This window comes from Juglans microcarpa x Juglans regia, chromosome 1D, assembly GCF_004785595.1.
Source record: "Juglans microcarpa x Juglans regia isolate MS1-56 chromosome 1D, Jm3101_v1.0, whole genome shotgun sequence".
Lineage (NCBI taxonomy): Eukaryota > Viridiplantae > Streptophyta > Magnoliopsida > Fagales > Juglandaceae > Juglans > Juglans microcarpa x Juglans regia.
In genome coordinates this window covers 28838750-28858553 of record NC_054594.1, presented here as the reverse complement: position 1 = coordinate 28858553, position 19804 = coordinate 28838750, and the positions used below count along the sequence as shown (strand labels likewise).

Genomic DNA, 19804 nt, shown 5'->3' with positions numbered 1-19804 from the left:
AGTCTCTCCCGGTCACTTGTTAAAAAACTCTCCATTACCATGGTTTCAACAAATTGTCGCATCTTAGGCATCAAGGCTTCATAAAAATAACTAATGATGCGCCAATCCTCGTAACCATGGTGTGGACAAGCATTTAAAAAATCTTTGAACCTTTCCCAACTTTGGTAAAAAGTTTCACTTTCCTTTTGAGCAAAATTCATGATTTGTCTCTTTAAAGCATTGGTTCGATGCATTGGGAAAAAACTTTTTCAAAAATTCAGCTTGCATTTCTTGCCATGTTCCAATGGATCTTGGCCTCAATGCATTTAACCATGTTTTTGCTTTATCTTTCAAGGAAAATGGAAACAACTTTAGTCTAAGAATCTCCTCAGTGCAGGTTTGATCAATGAATGTAGAACAAACTCTTCAAACTCTTTGATATGAAGGTAAGGGTTCTCAGATTCCATGCTATGAAAATGTGGAATCAATGGGATCATTCCCGGTTTGAAATTAAAGTTGTTTGCATTCACAGGTTGGATTATGCATGAAGGTGTGCTAGTTCTAACAGGTTGTAAATATCTCCAAGTGTCATGTCCTGATTTACCATGTCCCTATCATGATAATCATTTTTAGCCATGTCACTATAAGTGTCAGATGATAATCCAAGAGAAAGGGATGCAGAGTTAAATGATGCTAGTGATTCTGTCCTAACCAACCGAGATGTTTGGTCTCTAGTCCAACCAATTTCACAAACAAGAGCAGAAAAATAGAAGCAAATAAATAAAAGAAATTAGATTTCACCCAAACTGTGAAGAGGTTCACAGCATCAACCAAAAAGAGTGCTTCTTAAAACGCCAATTGTCCCCGGCAACGGCCCCAAAAACTTGATCAACTTTTAATTTCGACTTCCAAGCGTAGAAGCTGTCGAAGTAATACAAGGATAAATCCCAAGCTCGAATTCACAGGGACAATGGAAATTAAACAAACATTTCATATTCACAAGATAACATCTTATCGTTTATCGTGACAAGAAATTTTGAAAGGATAAGAAAACGTTAAACTAAAAGATCTAGCAATGAACAAAAAAACTAAAAAATGAGAAATAAATTTCAAAGGTTGACCACTGACTATATCGACACCAAAATGGGGGCTATTTACTAAATGAGTGTGGACTGAATTAAGAGTGAAATTGTTGGTTGTTTTGGAAGTTCAAGCACGAGTAAAACTGAAAATAAATGTGAATCTATATTTCTAAAATTACTAAGAATCAAGAGGTTTAGAGGAAATGTATAGAAATTGACCTAAACTTGTAAGAAACAATAAAACAAACACTTGGGATGCAATTTTCGCCCACTGATTTGGTGATGGACTTACTTTCTTCTCATCTTCTCTCAACCATTCTCTCATTCTTAGAAATCATGGTCAGATAATATAACAATGAACAACAATTTTTAGCCTAATAAAACTACTTGACAGATTATAAAACAACTGTAAAATAGTGAAAAAAAACCATCAAAGTCTTGTTACTTGTTCAAGTATCAATTGTGCCTTTACGTCTACAACTGAGCTAAACCAAGAACAAAGAACTTCAATCCTTCCTAGATGCATATTGAAATATAATCCAACAAGTTAATCATCAAAATCATAAAACATCAAAGAAAATCCAACCCCAAATAGTCATGGGTTACTCATTGAATCCCAAGCTAAAAATATAGCCTATCATCTCTAGATTAGCAAAATGCCTAAAAGGATTAAATCCCAACATCTCTAGTTACTGCTCTAAACGGAAATGCTGAATATGAAAAAAAATGTTGCAGACGAAAAATTGCCGAAGACCAAAATCTGCTCCAGACAAAGGAACTCCCAGACGCCGAAAAACCCCAGTAATCGTCCCAAAAAAAAATGCTGAGCCCCCCCAAAAAAAGAATAAAAACTGCATACCGCCTAAGAGGAATAATCGAATCCCCATGTACTGCAATGCAAATCCGACCCAACTGGCACCAGGCCTCTTCCGCGTGAGTCTGCTGCTGGTCCCGTACTCCACATCCTACGCACTTCACCCACTGATTTCCGTAGCTCTAAGAATTTCTGAGTGGTTCAAGCTGCATGTTCCCTTCCATCAAGTGCCTACCCATACATGCGAGAATCCCTCTGCTCTAACCATGCGTTGGCTGTCTCACTCTCCATCCTTCATGACTTAGCACATTTTAATTCCAATAATGCCCTCTACTTTCATTTTTTCCAAAAATGCCCTACACATATAAGTATGCTATGAGTTTTTCATTATTTTGGAGGCAAATGTGAAACTTTTGTATGCAAAAAAAGGGCATCGATTGATTTGGAGTTCGATAGTAAAATTTGATATGTAATTAAGTTGCTTAACTCTTATTTGATGAAACCTATCATTCACTTAAACAACTTAATTATGCATTTCTAACACTTTATCACTCTCCAATGAACGAGCATGGAGGTCGCAAAGACTGCAATACCCTCTCCAACAAACGGGCGTAGAGGTCGCAAGGATCGTACAACCCTCTCCAAACGAACGGGCGTGGAGGTCGCAAAGACCACACGACCCTTTCCAAAGTCAGACACCTAAAAGTAGAGTAACACACCCACAGTGCAAACATACGAGTGTGGAGGTTAGGAAAACCACACAACCCTCTCGAAAGGTTGCCACTGAAGAGCAAGGCTGGGTGCAAAGAGCTCCAGCCAATGCACCCCCAATACAATCCATGAAGGCATAAAAGCCAAGAGACTAAACGACCACCAAGTCCACGTGGAAAACGCCCACCAAAACACAAGTTTAAAGGCAAGCACGAAGGCGCATAAGTCTAAAGAAAGACCACATCGCCAAAAGAGAAGAATAAAAACACAAAAAGAGACAAGGCAGTGTAAACAAACCACACACTCAGCGGCCAACCAAAACCAACAAATGCGTTCCAGGCAAAAAAAGCAGAATAATAAAAACCAAAGTCCAAAAAAGTTTATAAACTAACAAGGATTCACAAAATTCACAAAAGTCCAAAACAGGGGCCCAACAATCATAACAAGTAAAAACAAATTTTTCATCCTTGAGGTGGGGGACGAGGAAAGGCGTTTGGCATCACATCCCGACCCATTGAATCTACATATTGACAGGCGGCAGCATCATGTGTGAAATTTTCTAAGTTTAAACTCATCAAGTCAGTCTAAGGGTTAGCCAACAAATGCATCTTCAAGCGCGCTAAACCCGCGCCATACCCATATCCAAAGGCCCTGTCCCAGACAGCACGGGCGGCAGAAAGTTGGGGATGCAGTCGAACAATCTCATTGTTTGCAGCAGTCAGCTCAGCGTCTAGCCTTCCTCGCGTCTCCCTCGACTCGTTCACCTCCGGAGACATCATTTCCAAACTTGCCAGATTCTTATCCTGGCAGGCATCAATTGCGGCACGCTCCTTCTTGTACTTGGCGAAAGCAGCCTTCTCCTTGTCCAAGTCACCTTATAGCTCGGTGATCTTGGTGTCCTTCTCATGGCACTCCTTCCAGAACGCCTCTCTCCTCCTAGCCAACTCCTTCGCCACCTTTTTGTGCTCCTTTTTAGAGGAAGCAAAAGCAGTAGCCGCCTCATTGAGCTTATTCTCAGCATCAGCCCGAGAGCGCTCAGAGGAGTCCAATGCCCCCTTAAGGCGCAGAACCTCTACCCGAATGGCGGCCCTATCCATCTCAGTCTCATGCAGGGCGAAACTGTCGCGGGCGTGGAGGCTTTCAACATGAAGGAGTTCAGACCAAACCCTGGAAAAATTCTTGCGAAGAGAATCAAGGTCAGCCTCCAAGGATTGGACATGACCATCAACTTGCTCCAGACAACATCACAGGTAATTTCTCTCATCCTTGAGGCGGTTGTTCTCCTGCTTGGCAAAGAATGAGAACTTTGGTCTCTCACGAACCTCTTCCTCCAAACTAGTCCTTTCCTCCACGACCCAAGACGCCAGCGCTTCAACATTCTACACAATCACAATAAAGTTAGGAGCCAATACACGCCAAAGAAAGCACATACAAACAAGAACAGACAAAAAGGAAAAGAAGCCTTACTGGGGCAAGCATTCTTCGTATGTGCCTTGTCATCTCTGTAACCCCCTCCGAAGGAGGCAAAAAAGTACGAGGACCGGCGTCCTCCTCCCAGGCAGCGTCTGGCTACCGCAACCTCAGGCGTGGGTGCAAGCAGGCCACCCTCAACGTGAGCGTCAAACAACTCACCAAAAAACTCATCTTGGCGAAGGTCTACTCACCCACCAACCCAGTTTTTGCCCTGGGCCTCTTCCTCCATGACCATGGATAGGCGAAGGCCAAGCCCATCCGCAAGCCCAAGAAGACTTGTAGATGGCTTAAGGCTAAAAGCCCTATAGATAGAGGACTCGTAACTATAATGACGGGGGAGATAACCCCGAGAAGTTGGGGATAAGGCCCAGGACTAGGTACGAATATCCTGTGGGAGATAACTCCTACAAAACAGGAGCTATCCTCTCCATTAAATAAGGGATCACAAAGGATAAGCACAGAGAACTTGTGATTAGAGTTGGTCACCATCACACCACATTCTGCCATAAATAACTCGGTGGAGGTAACGTAATTTTTATCTTCATCTTTTATATACTTACTCTCATGCTGTTACTGACTTAAGCAGCAGAGTTTACACAGGGGCGACCAACGCCATCATTTCATTGCAGCAAGTGTCATCTGTGCAATTGGTGATGTGAAACACGTCCTTAACAACCATATAAAAAGAAACCAAAAAAAAAAAAAAAAGCTTAAGCTTATTGTCTTTTAAAGAAACACAATTAGCAAGTAATAAATCTAATTCAGAACTTTCTCGAGGTGAAAACAAAACAATAGGGTAAGACCTAGCCGACTAGCCCAAGGCTCGAGGATGAGCTTTATTTAAGAGAGAATGAGGAGTGAATTGAAAGGCTTCCGTTTTCATTCTTGATTTGGAAACTTTCAAGCCCCTCTCGATCTTATTCATAGTTAGGGGGGTGGAGAGTCTAAATCAATTGACATAATTTTAGGTTTAAAGTTGTGGGGTTTACATTGCACAAGATTTCGGTAGAGAAGAAGGAAAAAAAAAAAAAAAAAAGGTGTCTTCATTAATTATTCAGTCATGAAAATATCTTAATAGAAAAGCTTGCTTTTAGCATGGTGTTTAAAAACTGAGATTGTGCTTAAATTAAAAACAAAAAAAATCTATTTGTCATCTTCACACACTACACTTTTCTTTTCTTTTTTTACGAAATGTGTAGTATATGGATGATGAGTAGAAGAATTCAATTCGTTTAAGAAGAATAAAACTAAAAAAAAAAAGTGTGGTGTATGGTTGTGGGGATAATGAGTAGCAAAACTCATTAAAAATAGTAAAAAAGGAACCCAATTATCTCGTAAATAAGCGACAAGCGTAGAAAGACATGCCCGGTTTTTTAATAAAGCCAAAGAAAAGAAGAGAAAAAAACAAATAACCTTTTGCATATCAAATGTATCTATTTAATTGAGATCGCTGCAGTCTAATAAACCATTCAAAGGACCCGCCCACCCCCCCCCCCAACCCAAAAAAAAAAAAAAAAACTAAACTAAACTTAGGGCTTGTCCAATCACTTAATTGTATTTGGCTTGTTTGGAGACAAAAATCATCTCATCTCGTTTCAAAATTTCTTTTCCAAACATTACTCAAACATAAATACATTTCGATTTCAAATCTTCAACTTTTTCATCTAATAATTATCTAATCATTACAATTTTTTCAAACTTCTAAACAAAACACAAAAAATAATACAACTTTTTTAAATCTCAAAATAAAAATAATATCTAACAATATTTTAATTTTATAATATTTTTATTTAGTTTTTTCTCTCACTTTTTCCAAAACTCAATAAAATATCTTAATTCAAACTATTTCACTACTATTTACAAACCATTTCACTACTATCATAAAATTATCATCTCATTCTCCAAACATCTCCTAATCTTATCTCATTTAAGGGTAGATAAATATTATATGAGATAATATAAGAAAATATATTGGGCGATAGTTTTTGGGTAAAATCAACTTATTTATATATTGTAAAATCCAAACAAGGTAAAATCTACTTGTTGAGTGTTTTCTTAGTTTTTTTTCTATCTTTTTCTTCACTAGGTCAGAAAATATCCGATCGATTGTCTTCCGAACACAAAATATGTACACACGTTACCCCACTATAGTCCCCAAGCGCCGATCTACAAGATGATTCGAGAATCGCCACCGTCTAACCATCACGTGTGGCTCACACATAACCTAAGCTAGGTATGAACCTCATGTGTCGCTGCAGGTGAGGTACAATGTGATTTGGGGGACCAAAGTATAAAGCCGCAACCCCCAACTGCTATGGACCAGCCTGGTTCTAAGGTGTCACAAGACTGTCCTGTCTTGGTAGATAAGCACTTGCCAAATCAAGAAGGGCTACCTATACCAGATGGGAGCCAAAATCGAGTTGAGGCAAAAAAGGAAAGTTTGGTTACTCCCCAGAAGGATAGAGACTCAGTAGAGGCTCCCCTCCTTCCTAACAGTTCCTTGGCTAGTCATATCAGCTCACTAGACAGCTTCCTCGACCAACAAATTAAGGAGCTAGCAGATGCCAGAATGAGAGCTGCTTGGAAGAGGAAGGCATGTGATAGGTCTTACATCATGGTTGCCCAGGTTCACTCAGATACTTCAAACCTTTGTGGATCCAAAAGGCAGTTGCAACCATGCTGCAAGACAGAACTCATTGTGAGTAATAATAAGAAACCAAAGACTAGTGTGACCAGTAATGAGGTGAATGATGAACAAATGGTGGTGGCTGCTAGGTAGCACCACCAACAACAATGATGTGCATAAGCTGGAACTGTCGAGGGCTTGGGAACCCTCAGACAGTTCGAGAACTTAATAGGATTGTGAAGTGTAAGAGCCCATCTCTCATATTCCTAATAGAAACAAAATGTGGGAGAGAAAAGTAAGGAACATGTTGGGGTTTGATTGTAGTTTTGTGGTTGATAGTAGAGGCCTTAGTGAAGGTGTGGCTTTCATGTGGAAGGATGAGATCAGTGCTACCCTGGACACTTACTCCTAAAATCATATTTCCCTTAAAATCCAGGAAATGCAACTAACATTGCTTAGCTGCTAACTAGCTTCTATGGATCACCTTATTCTAATGGAAGGAAGGACAACTGGAGGTTGTTGAGGGCATTAAAACTAGCTACCCCCTTGGCATGGTTGTGTGTTGGGGATTTTAACGAAATATGTAAGCTAATGAGAAATAGGGAGCTACTGACAGACCTTTCAATCAGATGGAGGAATTTTGTGTAGCAGTAAATGACTGTGGCTTGAGTGATTTAGGGTATAAGGGGGACAAGTTTACGTGGAGTAACAATAGGGAGGGGGCAAAATTCACTAAAGAGAGATTGGATAGAGCACTTGGGAATGTCCACTGGTTTGACTTCTTGAAATCTTACTCAGTTGAGGTGGAACCTATTCATTCCTCAAATCATAAACCTATTATGTTATCTATGAATACTAAGGACACAGTGGTCTTCAAGAGGGTAAGGCCTTTCAGGTATGAGGCTAAATGGGCCTCTAGGGAGGAATGTTGAAAGGTGATTGAGGATGCTTGGAAGAGACCTCAGTTGTTCTCTAACAAGCTGGATAGGATAGTGGGTTCTCTAGCTAGCTGCAAGATGAGGTTAATTGAGTGGAGTAGGGTTGTTTTCGGGAATTCAAAGAGAAAGCTTAACAGCAAACTCAAGCAACTAAGTGCACTGCAAAGCTTTAATACAGGGAACCTAGGCAAGGATATTAAAAGAATTCAAGAGGAAATTGACCAACTGTTGGAAGAGGAAGATGTCACTTGGAAACAAAGAGCCAAACAAAAGTGGCTTAAGGATGGGGATAGGAACTCCAAGTTCTTTCATCATTGTTCTAACCAAAGACGGAAAACAAACACTATCAAGTGTATCAAAGATGAAGAAGGGACTGAAGCTGTCACTCATAAGGCAATTGCAAATCAATTTCGAGTTTTCTTCAAGGGTTTGTTTACTACTTCCTGTCTTGAAGGAATGGCAGAATATCTTGGCAGTGTGGAGGCCAGGATTAGTAGTGATATGAGCTCATTCTTATCTAAAAAATTCACTGAAAAAGAAGTAGAATAGGCCATCTTCCAAGTGAATCCCCTCAACTCTCCTAGACCTGATGGATTCCCCAAATCCATTTATCAACAGCACTAGAACTCGATAGGAAGGGAGGTATGTCATGCTGTTTTTTTGTTCTCAATTCAGGAGGTAGTTTACAGAATTTTAATGAGACCTTTATTGCTTTAATTCCCAAAGTAAAAGCTCCAAAGTTGCTCACTGATTTTAGGCCTATAAGTCTGTCAACGTCCTTTACAAAATCATCTCCAAATCCTTTGCAAACAGACTTAAGAAAGTATTGCCAAGATCATTTCTCCTACACAATCAGCCTTTGTTCATGGTAGCTTAATCTCAGACAATGTAATTGTGGCTTTTGAGGCTCTCCACTCCATGAACATCAAGTGACAAGAGAAGATAGGACATATGGCTTTGAAGCACGACATGAGTAAAGCATATGATCGAATTGAATGGGGTGTCCTCCAAGCTGTGTTGTCTAAAATGGGTTTTCCTGGAGTTTGGATCAACCTGATCATGAATTGTGTTGAAACTGTGTCTTACTCTTTGCTAATAAATGGAACTCCCCAGCAGACCTTTTTTCCATCAAGAGGGATTAGACAAAGGGATTCCTTGTCCCCATACCTGTTCATCCTATGTGTTGAAGTGCTAAGCAACATGTTGAACCAAGCTGAGGCTCGAGGTGACATATCTGGCATTCCAATTGCAAGGAGTCAATTGCACATTATTTATCTATTTTTTGCAGATGAAAGTCTACTCTTTTGCAAGGCTAATGCAATGTAGTGGGGTAGGTTGTTTGACATCCTATTCATGTATGAGAAGGCCTCAGGTCAGAGGTTAAACAAAGACAAAACCTCTATACAATTCAGCAGAAATACCCCTCAACTTGCTCAAGCCTTAATCCTACAGATTGTAGGTGTCAGATCTAGCATCTCCTATGAGCAATATCTTAGCCTGCCTGCCATGGTGGGGAGATCGAAGGTAGGGTCCTTTAGAAGCATTCATGATAGGATGAAGAAAAGAGTAAGCAACTTCAAGGTGAAGGCACTGTCTCAAGCCGGCAAAGAAATCTTGCTAAAGGTTCTAGTCCAGGCACTGCCTACTTACTGCATGGGGGTCTTCAAGTTCCCTGGATCCCTCATTAGACAAATGAACTCCATAATGCACAATTTCTGGTGGGGACAGCAAGATAAGAAAAGAGGGGTGCATTTGATTTCTTGGAATACAATGGGAAGAGCCAAGTCAAATGGAGGACTGTGATTTAGAGATATTGAGAACTCAACCTTGCTATGTTGGCTAAGCAGGGATGGTGCCTCAATCAGCAGCCCCACTCTCTAGCTTCCAAGGTCTTAAAACAGAAATATTTCCCCAACTCTTCATTCATGGAAGCTAAAGTTGGCTATAGACCTTCCTACATATGGAAGAGTTTTATGGCTACACAACCACTTGTGAAAATGGGCTCAATGTGGAGGGTTGGAAATGGAAGCAACATCAAAATATGGGTGGACAAGTGGCTCCCTCAAACTCACTCTGGTAAAGTGTCTAGTGAAAGGCAAGGTAAGGATATTTAGGCTAGAGTCAATAGCTTGATTGATCTGGACACTAAATCTTGGAACCAAGTTCAGATTGAAGGGATATTTGGAGAAGAGGAAGCAAAGTTGATTACTCAGATCTCCCTAACCTGTTCAAACCTATCTAATAAGCTAATATGGAGAAGTGCAGTAGATGATGTTTTTTCTGTTTGAAGGGCTTACCACCTTCACAAGGAAATGATTGCTCAGTTTCAGGGTCAATCTTCTAATAGGGAGGAGTTCTCAGAGGGGTGGAAGGTCTTATGGTAGCTCAATGTTACACCAGCTATTAAGAATTTTCTTTGGAACGCGTGTAGAAATGGTCTCCCCACACTAAGGAACCTGTGTCAAAAAAGAATTATTGAGGAGTCTTTATGCCCTATTTGTTCGAGGGAGGAGGAAACTGTTTTTCACATGGCATGGAGTTGCCCTGCAGCTCAGGATGTATGGGGGCAGTGCTCAAGGTTCCTCCAAAAGAGATACTTCCCCCCTATGTCTTTCAGAGAATTATGGAACCTGTTATGCCAATCTGCTGATATGAAAGTCCTTGAGGAAATTGCCATCGTTTCAAGGCTTATTTGGCTTAGGAGGAACAATTTTATTTTTCAAAAAGAATTCTTGCATCCTAGAAGTGTTATTAAGCAAGCCTCAGAAGCCTTGCTTGGACTAGAAGACTGTAGAAACTCGAGAGGACATCAACAAAGGGTGGCCAGATTAAAGCAAGGTGGTCTCCCCTTCCAAAAAACTTGTTCAAAATGAATTGGGATGTTGCTGCCGATAAAACAAAATGTAGAATTGGTATAGAGGTAATTGTCAGGGATCACAGAGGTCAAATGATTACTGCTTTGAGGAAGAGTAGATCACTATGCCCTGATCCTGCATTAGCTGAAGCTTGTTGTGCGTATGTGGCAGCCAAGTTTGGCATACAACTTGGCCTTTCCCAGGTTGTTTTAGAAGGTGATTCATAGTAGGTGGTTACTGCACTTATGTCCAAGGATCAAAATGAGCCTGCAATGGCTATGGTTATTCAGGACACACAACACTGCCTCCACCAATATGAGATATGGTCAGTTAGGCATATTAAACGAGAAGCCAATAGAGTGGCTCATGAATTAGCAAGGAAGGCTTTACTTCCATCAAATTTTTTTGTAGACATTGAGGAACCTCCCTCTTGTATTTCTGATTTACTAATTAATGAATGAATGAGCTTCAAGCTCCCTTAAAATATATGTATATATATATATATATATATATATATATACACATACAAGATTGTTGAACAACTTGCAATTTTCTTAATCATCATACAAGTCCTAGAGTGGAGCATACAAAGTCCTCTCTAGCTTTTAAGAGAAATCATTTGTATGATTCTAGAACGTGCAAGTCTCATACTTTTTAAAACAAATATGTAAATTTGAGACCCACACAAAAAATTCACATTTTAATAGTGGTTCCCACTTTTTTTCTAGGCGACAAATATGCATTCAACATAAGCCTTGCAATGCATAAATTAGTAGGACAAAATGTTTAAAGAAAAAGCTTGGCGTAAAGTTCTCGGAGGAATTTTGGAAACAATATAAATAGATAAATATAACTTTCTGCCTGTTTCAATATATATATATATATATATATATATATATATATATATATATATATATATATATAACTTTCTGTCAAACTTGGGCAGAAAATTTGAGCAATTGGACTTCTGTTAGTAGAACAGAAAAACCCACCTCCTCTTCACAAATCTGGAAAGCATGCACCAAACATGTAAACTTTCTAGGAAAAGTAAGATGAGACTAGTAAATTCAAGAAACAGAACCTGCATCACCATTTGATCTCCTTGTTCTTATATCATGTTTGTATATCTGTCTAATATTATGAAAATTTCCCATAAAAGGATGTATCTCTCTATGACAAAAATCTGTAAGCAAAAACAGCGCATATCCTCTAACAAAATTTAGCACACCCTGGTCCTGTCTTCTGTCTCAGTCAGAAGAAAACATCCAATAAGAAAACATCTCCATCAATTCCTGAATCAATTCCCTCATGCCCGTCGAATTCATCAAGACCCAACAGCTTCTCAATTGGAAGTTCTTCATCCAACACAAAGTCTTCCTTTTCAATCGGTAGTTTATCGTTTGATTCAAAACCATCTTCTTTTGGTTTTAGAATGCCATCTTCCATTTCTAAGGGCACAATTTTCATGGTGTTTTCGGTTGTTTTGCTCAATCTTGAAGGCACAGTTTTGATCCTGCGGACATCATTGGAGCTGTCTTGTTGCTCCAACTCTAGTGTCTTTGAAGCTGTTCGTTTTGAGCTGAATTCAAGCCTTCTCCTACAACCTCTAGGTTCAACCTTTTTAGCATGCAGTTTTACTCCAACAGATTTGGAAGGAGATATGATGTCCTTTCGAGGCGAAGTAGAAAACCAAATCCAAGGCTCCTGAGATCTCCAATCGAATTCCCGTTCAAAGGGCCAGAAAATTGGTTCATCAGAATTGAAATCTTCCAAACTAGCTTCAGAAACATGCTCGGTTGAAGTGCTATTGAAATCTTCTGTTGAAAGCAAACTGCTCTTGTACGATGGGCTAGGAAAATCAGATTGCAAGTAAACCAACTCCAGAGTTTTATCTGAAATCAAGTCAGAATCTTCACCATCAAGATTTACCAAAGAGGCCGGGAAACCCGTTCTGTTCGGGTAGAAAATTTGAGAGGATTCATCGGGCATGCTGCTTGGAGGAGTTGAAGAGTTGTCACAACTTTTGGGTTCCTCACAGGACTGCCATTCAACATTCTCAGAACAGCTTCCATTTGCATCACTCAGATTACTTGAGCTCAGTAGCCATGTAACTATCTTCCCTCCATTCAAATCATTCTTGGAAGTCTTCTCTGCATCTGGGATGGGATTCTCAAGACTTGAACATGGAGAAAACAGCCTATTCTCCTCAAAAACTGACCAAGGGGTTGTGCAATCTGAAGACAACCACTTACACTCCCTATCATCATAGCAAATTTCCTTGGCCAACTGTTTATCAAGATCAATATCCTCTTCTACAGAATATTGGAGAAGAGGAGCAGCAGCAGCAGCCTCCTTTCTGGATTTACAGATGGGACCCATCTTTTCAATGCGTGATCTAACGGGTTTGTTGTGAGTGCCTGTTGAAGATATTCTAGCATGTCCATCTTCTATACGATCAATGCTATTCTTTTTCTTGGAGGACAAAGGAGAGTCACTCTTCACAATAACCCCAGAACTTTGTTTTCTAGTGAAGCTCCTTCTGTTGGAGTTTTCAGTCATTGCTACTGTATCATTGGATTAACCGTTACATGTTAAGGGCAAGCAAAAAGAATGAAATTCTTTAGAAACTCCGAGAGAGAAAGAGCTAGGGAGTAGAAAAGGTAGGAAACCTGACAAGACCGGCAAGCATTGAATGGTTCCAAATATCAAGAGAAAAAGAAACTAACAAAAGGAAGATCCAACTGAGTTTAAAATAAGATAGCACAAAAGAGATGACTAAGTCTAAAAATATTAGAAGTAATCAAGTCGAAGCAAATATATTGACAATGAGCATTCCAAATTCCAATGGGTTATGTAAAATCCATGTTCTTGTAAAATTTGAAGGAAATAGTTTAATATAACCCATTCAGTAGATTATGTATTTTATAACTAATATCTAGTTTACTACAGTAGCATCTCAACATATATGGAACACTATTCACACTTGTATAAATATTTAATTTATTTCTCTCTCTACTTTTTACTCTTTTTTCATTTATTTATCTATTTCTATGTTTTACATTATTTGAAATAAATAAAATATATTAAAAAGTATAATATTTAAATGATATAAAGAAAAAATAAATAAGCTGATATATAGTATATTGTAAAAATTAATATATAAAATAAAAAAAATGAATTTTAGTGGTGTATTTTAAAGGATAGGATGAAGAATTCATTGAGAATGCTCGAATAATGTTATTTTTTCATCTTTAATTTTATCATCCTCAATCATGTCGATTGATGTGACACATTTTAAGTAGCTTCACATATCAATCATTTAAACGAAAAATCACTTAAATTACAACACATTAACTAGTGTGATTACGGATGACAAAATTCACTGTGAAGAACAATATCTCCCTAATGATAATTTGACATGCTAATTAGTTAGATTAGAAGAGCCATCACAGTTTCTGGCTACTAAGTCAAAAGTTCAAAGAACGTAAAATCAGTAATCTAAACAAAGAAGTTTCAACATGGAATACTATTCAAACCAGAAAATAAAGCATAGAATTTCAAGTCCAGCAATGGTCGGACGACGTCCCAACTACCATCATATTATTTATGAGAAAATGAAATCATGAACTTCAGTTCCAAGCCAAGTCTATTACTAAATAAAAAAAGAAGGGTATTTAAAAGTAATATAGGCTAACACATGATTTGCGCATTCAAAAGAGGAAAAATATGAATCAAGGGATGCAACCACGCCACAATCAACAACTCAGGAGAATATATTCAAATGCCTTTCCACTCCATTATTATTAATGTTGTTATCTCATCCATGTAATGAAATCACCATTGAGTTTAATGGAAATATGTATAAAAATAAAAAATAAAAAAATATAACCTGATAATATATTTAAAAAAAATCTAAAGCCTTCAATGAAATGGATAGTAATATTCTTCTATATATATTTTTTTATTAAAATAACTGTAGAAGAGATAGATGACATTAGAACTTCATTTTAGAATTCGAGTTTTGTAAATTCAAAATTTAGAATGTTGATGACAATTATGGCGGAGATGTTCATTGAGAGAAATTATAATTATCTCAATTTCTAAAAGAGTTATGTGTAGAGCGCACACTATCTACATCACTTAAATAGTAAAATTTGATTTGTGAGATTCAAAATTTAAAAATTATATTTCAAATCAAATTATATCATATAAGTATTTTACTAAATATGTTCTACAGATCGGCTTGAGAATAGAATTTTTATTTCTTAAAAAGGACAACCGAGATTTAAAACTCTTCGATTAAATTTAAATCAAAGATCTTCATCAAATTCTTTATGGAAAATTGCTTAGTGGTCTCCAATATCCCCTTTTTTCTTTTATTAAAAAAATGCTAAACGCGCATAATCCATGCGCACGGACAAAAAGACACATGAACACACAAAAAGGCGTCTACAAAAACAATTTTTCGTCTATAATTTTTAAATTAAAAGTTGGAGTACTGATAGAGTCAAAATAAGCAAAAGCACAGTAAAGTTCCAAATGTATTTCCCGAAAAATAAAACAAATCATCTTATTATCAGCCATTTATCACAAAATTTGAAATAACTTTACTCTTTTTCATTTGTTTTTCTCTCAACTTAGCAACTAATGGAAAAGCGCACTTTGCCCACTCAAATTGTTAGTAGTTTTATATATATTTTGTTTCTCAAACTATAAAAGCTAAAAGTGATGTTAGGCTGCCGCCCAGTAATGACTGTTGGGTGTGCCGCCTGGGTAAAACTCATCTTTTTCTTCATTTTTTTTCACATTTTTTTAACATCTTTAAATATTTTTAAAAAATAAAAATAATATATCAATACACTAATAGTCACTTCCTTAATCAGTAAGTAAAAAAAATAAAAAAAAATTAAATACATAAGTAGTCAAAATGAGAGGACATACTAACATTATTGAAAAACTAATGCATTAGACTCACTAATGCATAAGTATTCAACTTTTGTTGTTTAAGACTCAAAATATAAAATCTTTTATAATTCTACAAACTAAAATATGAGTTTATGGGCATATAACAGAGAAAACATTGGCAGGCCGGCTAAATCATGGTAAGCAGCCTTGCCCTCAAACCCCCTTAAAAGTCTCCTATTTAATAAACACCCTTTAGGCTACCTTAGGAAATGAATAAATAAATAAACCCAAAAAAAATTGTTGATTAAAACCTTAATAACTAATATTTTTAATTAATGGTGTATTATTATGTGACAAACTTTAATTAATTATTTATCTTATAAAGGAAAGAAAAGGTTCTATTTTGACCATAGAATTTCCTTTCTTTATAAGATAGAGCTCATCCTATTTAATATGATAAAATTATGGAGAGTGATTTCTAAAAGTTCTACTCTCTTTATGCAAGCATAGGAGGATTAGCCAAGTTCTTATATATATATATATTTTAGAAAAAGGTTTGTATTCCATCGTCTTTTCTGTGTAGACTTTTAAATCACTATTGGCATCCTTACCACAATTTTAAAACTTATACATTGTGTTAACTTTTGATAGGAAGTTTCGGTTAGTTTGGATAGTGAGATAATATGAGATGAGATAATTTTAGATGAGTTAAATAAAATATTATTAATATATTATTTTTTAATATTATTATTATTTATTATATTTAGTAATTATCATCTTATCTCATAATTATAATTTTTTTAAATTTTTATATAAAATATAATAAATAATTCAATCTTTTTAAATTTTAAAATAATAATAATATTAAAAAATAATATTTTATTTAATTTTTAATTTTTATTTAAACCATTTCATGCCATGTCAATGTCCTAACCGTTATCCAGGATTTAATGTCATGGTGTAATTATGAGTAGTGATGATAAAGATACGACTTTTTTACAACTTTTGTAATGATACGAAAAACGAAAAAGACAATAATTTTATACAACCCTTTTAATAATCCTTTTTTAAATTGACGACATTTTTATACTGTAAAACACAACCGTTTTACACAAACGACTTCAATTTAAAGCAGAGTTGTTAAAAAATAGTGTATAAGTTACATTTAGTTACTAAATACCTCTCAATTCATTTCAATTCATTATTATAATTTTTTTAAATTTTAACATAAAATATAATAAACAATTCAATTTTTTCAAATCTCAAAATAATAATAATATTAAAAAATAATATTCTAACAATATTTTATCATATCAACTCAATTCAACTCACTTCAACATCTAAACGTAATCTAAGTGTTGTGTTTTCACCATGAGACTCTAACCTAAAAAATGCCGTCAATTTAAAAGAGAGTTATAAAATAGTTGTAAAAATAATTGTATATTTATCATTTTTCTTGTGTTATTAATAACTACCTTTTGCTAAATATAACATTCTTAGAAGTAAAAGCAATTTTATAAAAATGAAAACAATTAGGCTAAAATGACAACTGTGTAGAAATTTGTAAATAATAAATGCATGAAAACGAAACACAGTGTCAGTGTCAATTTAAAACAAACAATAATTAAAAACTTCAAGATCGAGAACCTGAAAACTCGCAATTAATATTCGCCTTAGGATATATATATGTTTGATTTCGCTTCTTTAGGTGTAATATAGCATCGTTATAAAAACAAGAATAAATATTGCCAAACGCTGGGGAAGGGCATACAAAAGAAGAGTAAACAGAGTGCAATCTGATGAAATTGGCATCCAAATTCTTAAACCAGAGATTAAGGCCCCCTGTTTGGATATAGAGATGGTTCATCTCATTTCATCATTACAATTTTTTTAAATTTCTACACAAAATATAATAAATAATTTAACTTTTTCAAATTCTAAAACAATAATAATATTAAAAAATAATATTCTAACAAGATATTCTAACAATATCTTCTCACTATCCAAATAAGTCCTAAAGAATAAGCAAAATATTCACAAGTTTAAGAAACGAAAGTATCCAAAACAATGTAAAAATCTCAACATGTTCATCAAAATAACCTTAAAAAAAGGAAAAGAAAAGGAAATTTTGGAAGGAATAGTGTAGCAACCTTTCACAACATCCAAACTGATAAAACGAAAACAAGAAGAGGAAGAAGAGTGTACCTTTTTGGCTCTTTAATCCAGCCAGTGGGAGCAAAGAAAGAACCCTAGAGATATGGGAGAGATAGGGAGTTTTAGGGGTTAAGATGAATTCAAAAATCAAAGGAGTACGACTGCCCGAGCATTCATATAAATATTTGGAGCAAAATACAAAGAATGACTCTTATCTCGTCTGTACTCTCTCTGTACTTCCAAAAATAAAAATGCTTGCCATATAGAGCCCCCCCACTCGCTAGTCGCTTGGCGGGAAAATAAAATGAAAAAATAAAATCATATTTATTGTGTAATATAGGTTTATTGAAAATAGATTTATTGTAAAACCAATTTAAGGATCAGACTGATTCTAACATTTTTATTATTTGATTCCCAAATTAACAATATTAAAAATCAATTTATGAATCTCCAAGTTAATAAAATTAGAAGAAATCATGTTAATGATTATTCTACTAAAGACTCTAAACAATTTGATTATATTCCATTATTAACTCTCTGATCTAGAGACATAAAACGTAAAAAAATTATTATAAATGTTATTCTCACAAAAAATAAACGAAAATATAGACCTTATAAAAAGATAAAATATAACAAACTAATAACAATCCCACAAAATTTATAATATATATATATATATATAATAAAACAAAAAAACAGATTGTTTGTTACAATTGTGATAAAGTAATCCCTTATAAAACCAATTGTAAAAGAGAAATTATTGAATCTTATTATAACACCTCTAAGTGATGATGAAACTACCTCTTTTGAAGAAATTTATTAATTAAAATAATCTAATACTTCAGACCAACCATCTCATATTGATTAAGAAGAAGATGAAGAAGTAGTTCATAATTTCATATATGTTATTGCTTAAATAAATAAAAAAATGTATTCGTGATAAAACTCTTAGAGCTGGTTTGAGGAGTAAGATGAGATGAAAATTTTATGAATAGTAATAAGATAGTTTGTGAATAATAGTGAGATAATTTGAGTTGAGTATTTTTTAGATTTTTGAGAAATGAGAGGGAAAAAGTTGAATAAAAAATATTATAAAATTAAAATATTGTTATAATATTATTTTATAATATTATTTTTGTTTGGAGATTTGAAAAAGTTGAATTATTTTTTATTTTTTGTTTGAAAGTTTGAAAAAACTGTAATGATCAGTTTGAAAATATTTGTATTTGAATTATGTTTCGAAAAGAGATGGGATGATATGATATGAGAATTTTGAAATGAAACTATTTCCAAACAAATTTAATGTTTTATCAAAACATGAAGACATTATTCTAGAACTAATAATAGACAAAATGAATGATTCAAAGACAGAAAAGAATATTGACAAAATTAAGATACTTTTGATTAAAAAAGCAACAACAATAAACATTGCCAAACGCTGAGTAAGGGCATCTAAAAGAATAAAAACAGAGTGCAATATGATAAAATTGGCATCCAAATTCTTTAACCCAAGATTAAAGAACTAAGCAGAATCTTCACAAATTTAAAAAATGAAAAGATCCAAAACTATCAACATGTTCATCAAAATAACCCCAAAAAAGAAAAGAAAAGAAAATTCCAAAAATGATAGCAACCTTTCACAATATCCAAACTGATAAAACGAAAACAAGAAGAAGAAAAGATTACCTTTTTGGCTCGTGAATTCAATCAGTGGGAGCAAAGAAAAAGAAACCTAGAGATATGAGTGAGACATGGAGTTTTAGGGGTTGGGTCATGCTACAGTTACTGTTACTTTTTATCATTTTCCCTTCCCGCTTTACGCGGCATGCCACGTTTTATAATTTAAAAAAAAAGAAAAAAAAAAGACAAAGCCTGTCTCCGCCGAACATCCTCTCCTCATTTCCTCTTCAGAAACCCCAAACCAGAAAACCCCAACCCCCGACGAAAGCTAGCCTTCATTTCCTCCGACTCCTCCGTCAGACAATCACCATGGAGAACCCATTTAAGAAAAAGAGAAAACGCAAAAGCTTGGTTGAATGTCTGGATCATTTAAGTTCTGAAACCAACTTTATTAAAAACACAAGTGTAAGGATCAAATTCTGGTCAATAGTGCCAAAAAAGTGTAACTGAATAAATTGGTTCTGCTGGAATATTGGGTTCTTTAGAAGTGTAGCAGTAGCAGTAGCATTTCATCCAATATTGGGTTCTTTTGAGTCTCAGCCCCTTCTATGAAATCTTATACATGAGGTGATGCAATATGGCAATCT

General features: G+C 35.5%; 2 protein-coding genes across 2 annotated transcripts; one reads left to right on the top strand and one right to left on the bottom strand.

Moving 5' to 3' along the window:
* Positions 1-7701: 7701 nt before the first annotated feature.
* LOC121246355 lies at positions 7702-8172 on the top strand. Its single transcript, XM_041144484.1, has one exon. The coding sequence runs from the start codon at positions 7702-7704 to the stop codon at positions 8170-8172; it is 471 nt and encodes a 156-aa protein (XP_041000418.1).
* Positions 8173-11432: 3260 nt separating this feature from the next.
* On the bottom strand, positions 11433-17753 carry LOC121250362. Its single transcript, XM_041149480.1, has 2 exons — positions 17589-17753; positions 11433-13042 (listed from the first exon to the last, which is right to left on the bottom strand). Exon 2 carries the CDS (start codon positions 13035-13037, stop codon positions 11730-11732), a length of 1308 nt encoding a protein of 435 aa, XP_041005414.1. The 5' UTR covers positions 13038-13042; positions 17589-17753; the 3' UTR covers positions 11433-11729.
* Positions 17754-19804: the final 2051 nt, after the last annotated feature.

Bases quoted from the DNA above. Each gene is read 5' to 3' on its own strand.
- LOC121246355 (XM_041144484.1), top strand. From the start codon at position 7,702: ATGAGGTTAATTGAGTGGAGTAGGGTTGTTTTCGGGAATTCAAAGAGA.
- LOC121250362 (XM_041149480.1), bottom strand. From the start codon at position 13,037: ATGACTGAAAACTCCAACAGAAGGAGCTTCACTAGAAAACAAAGTTCT.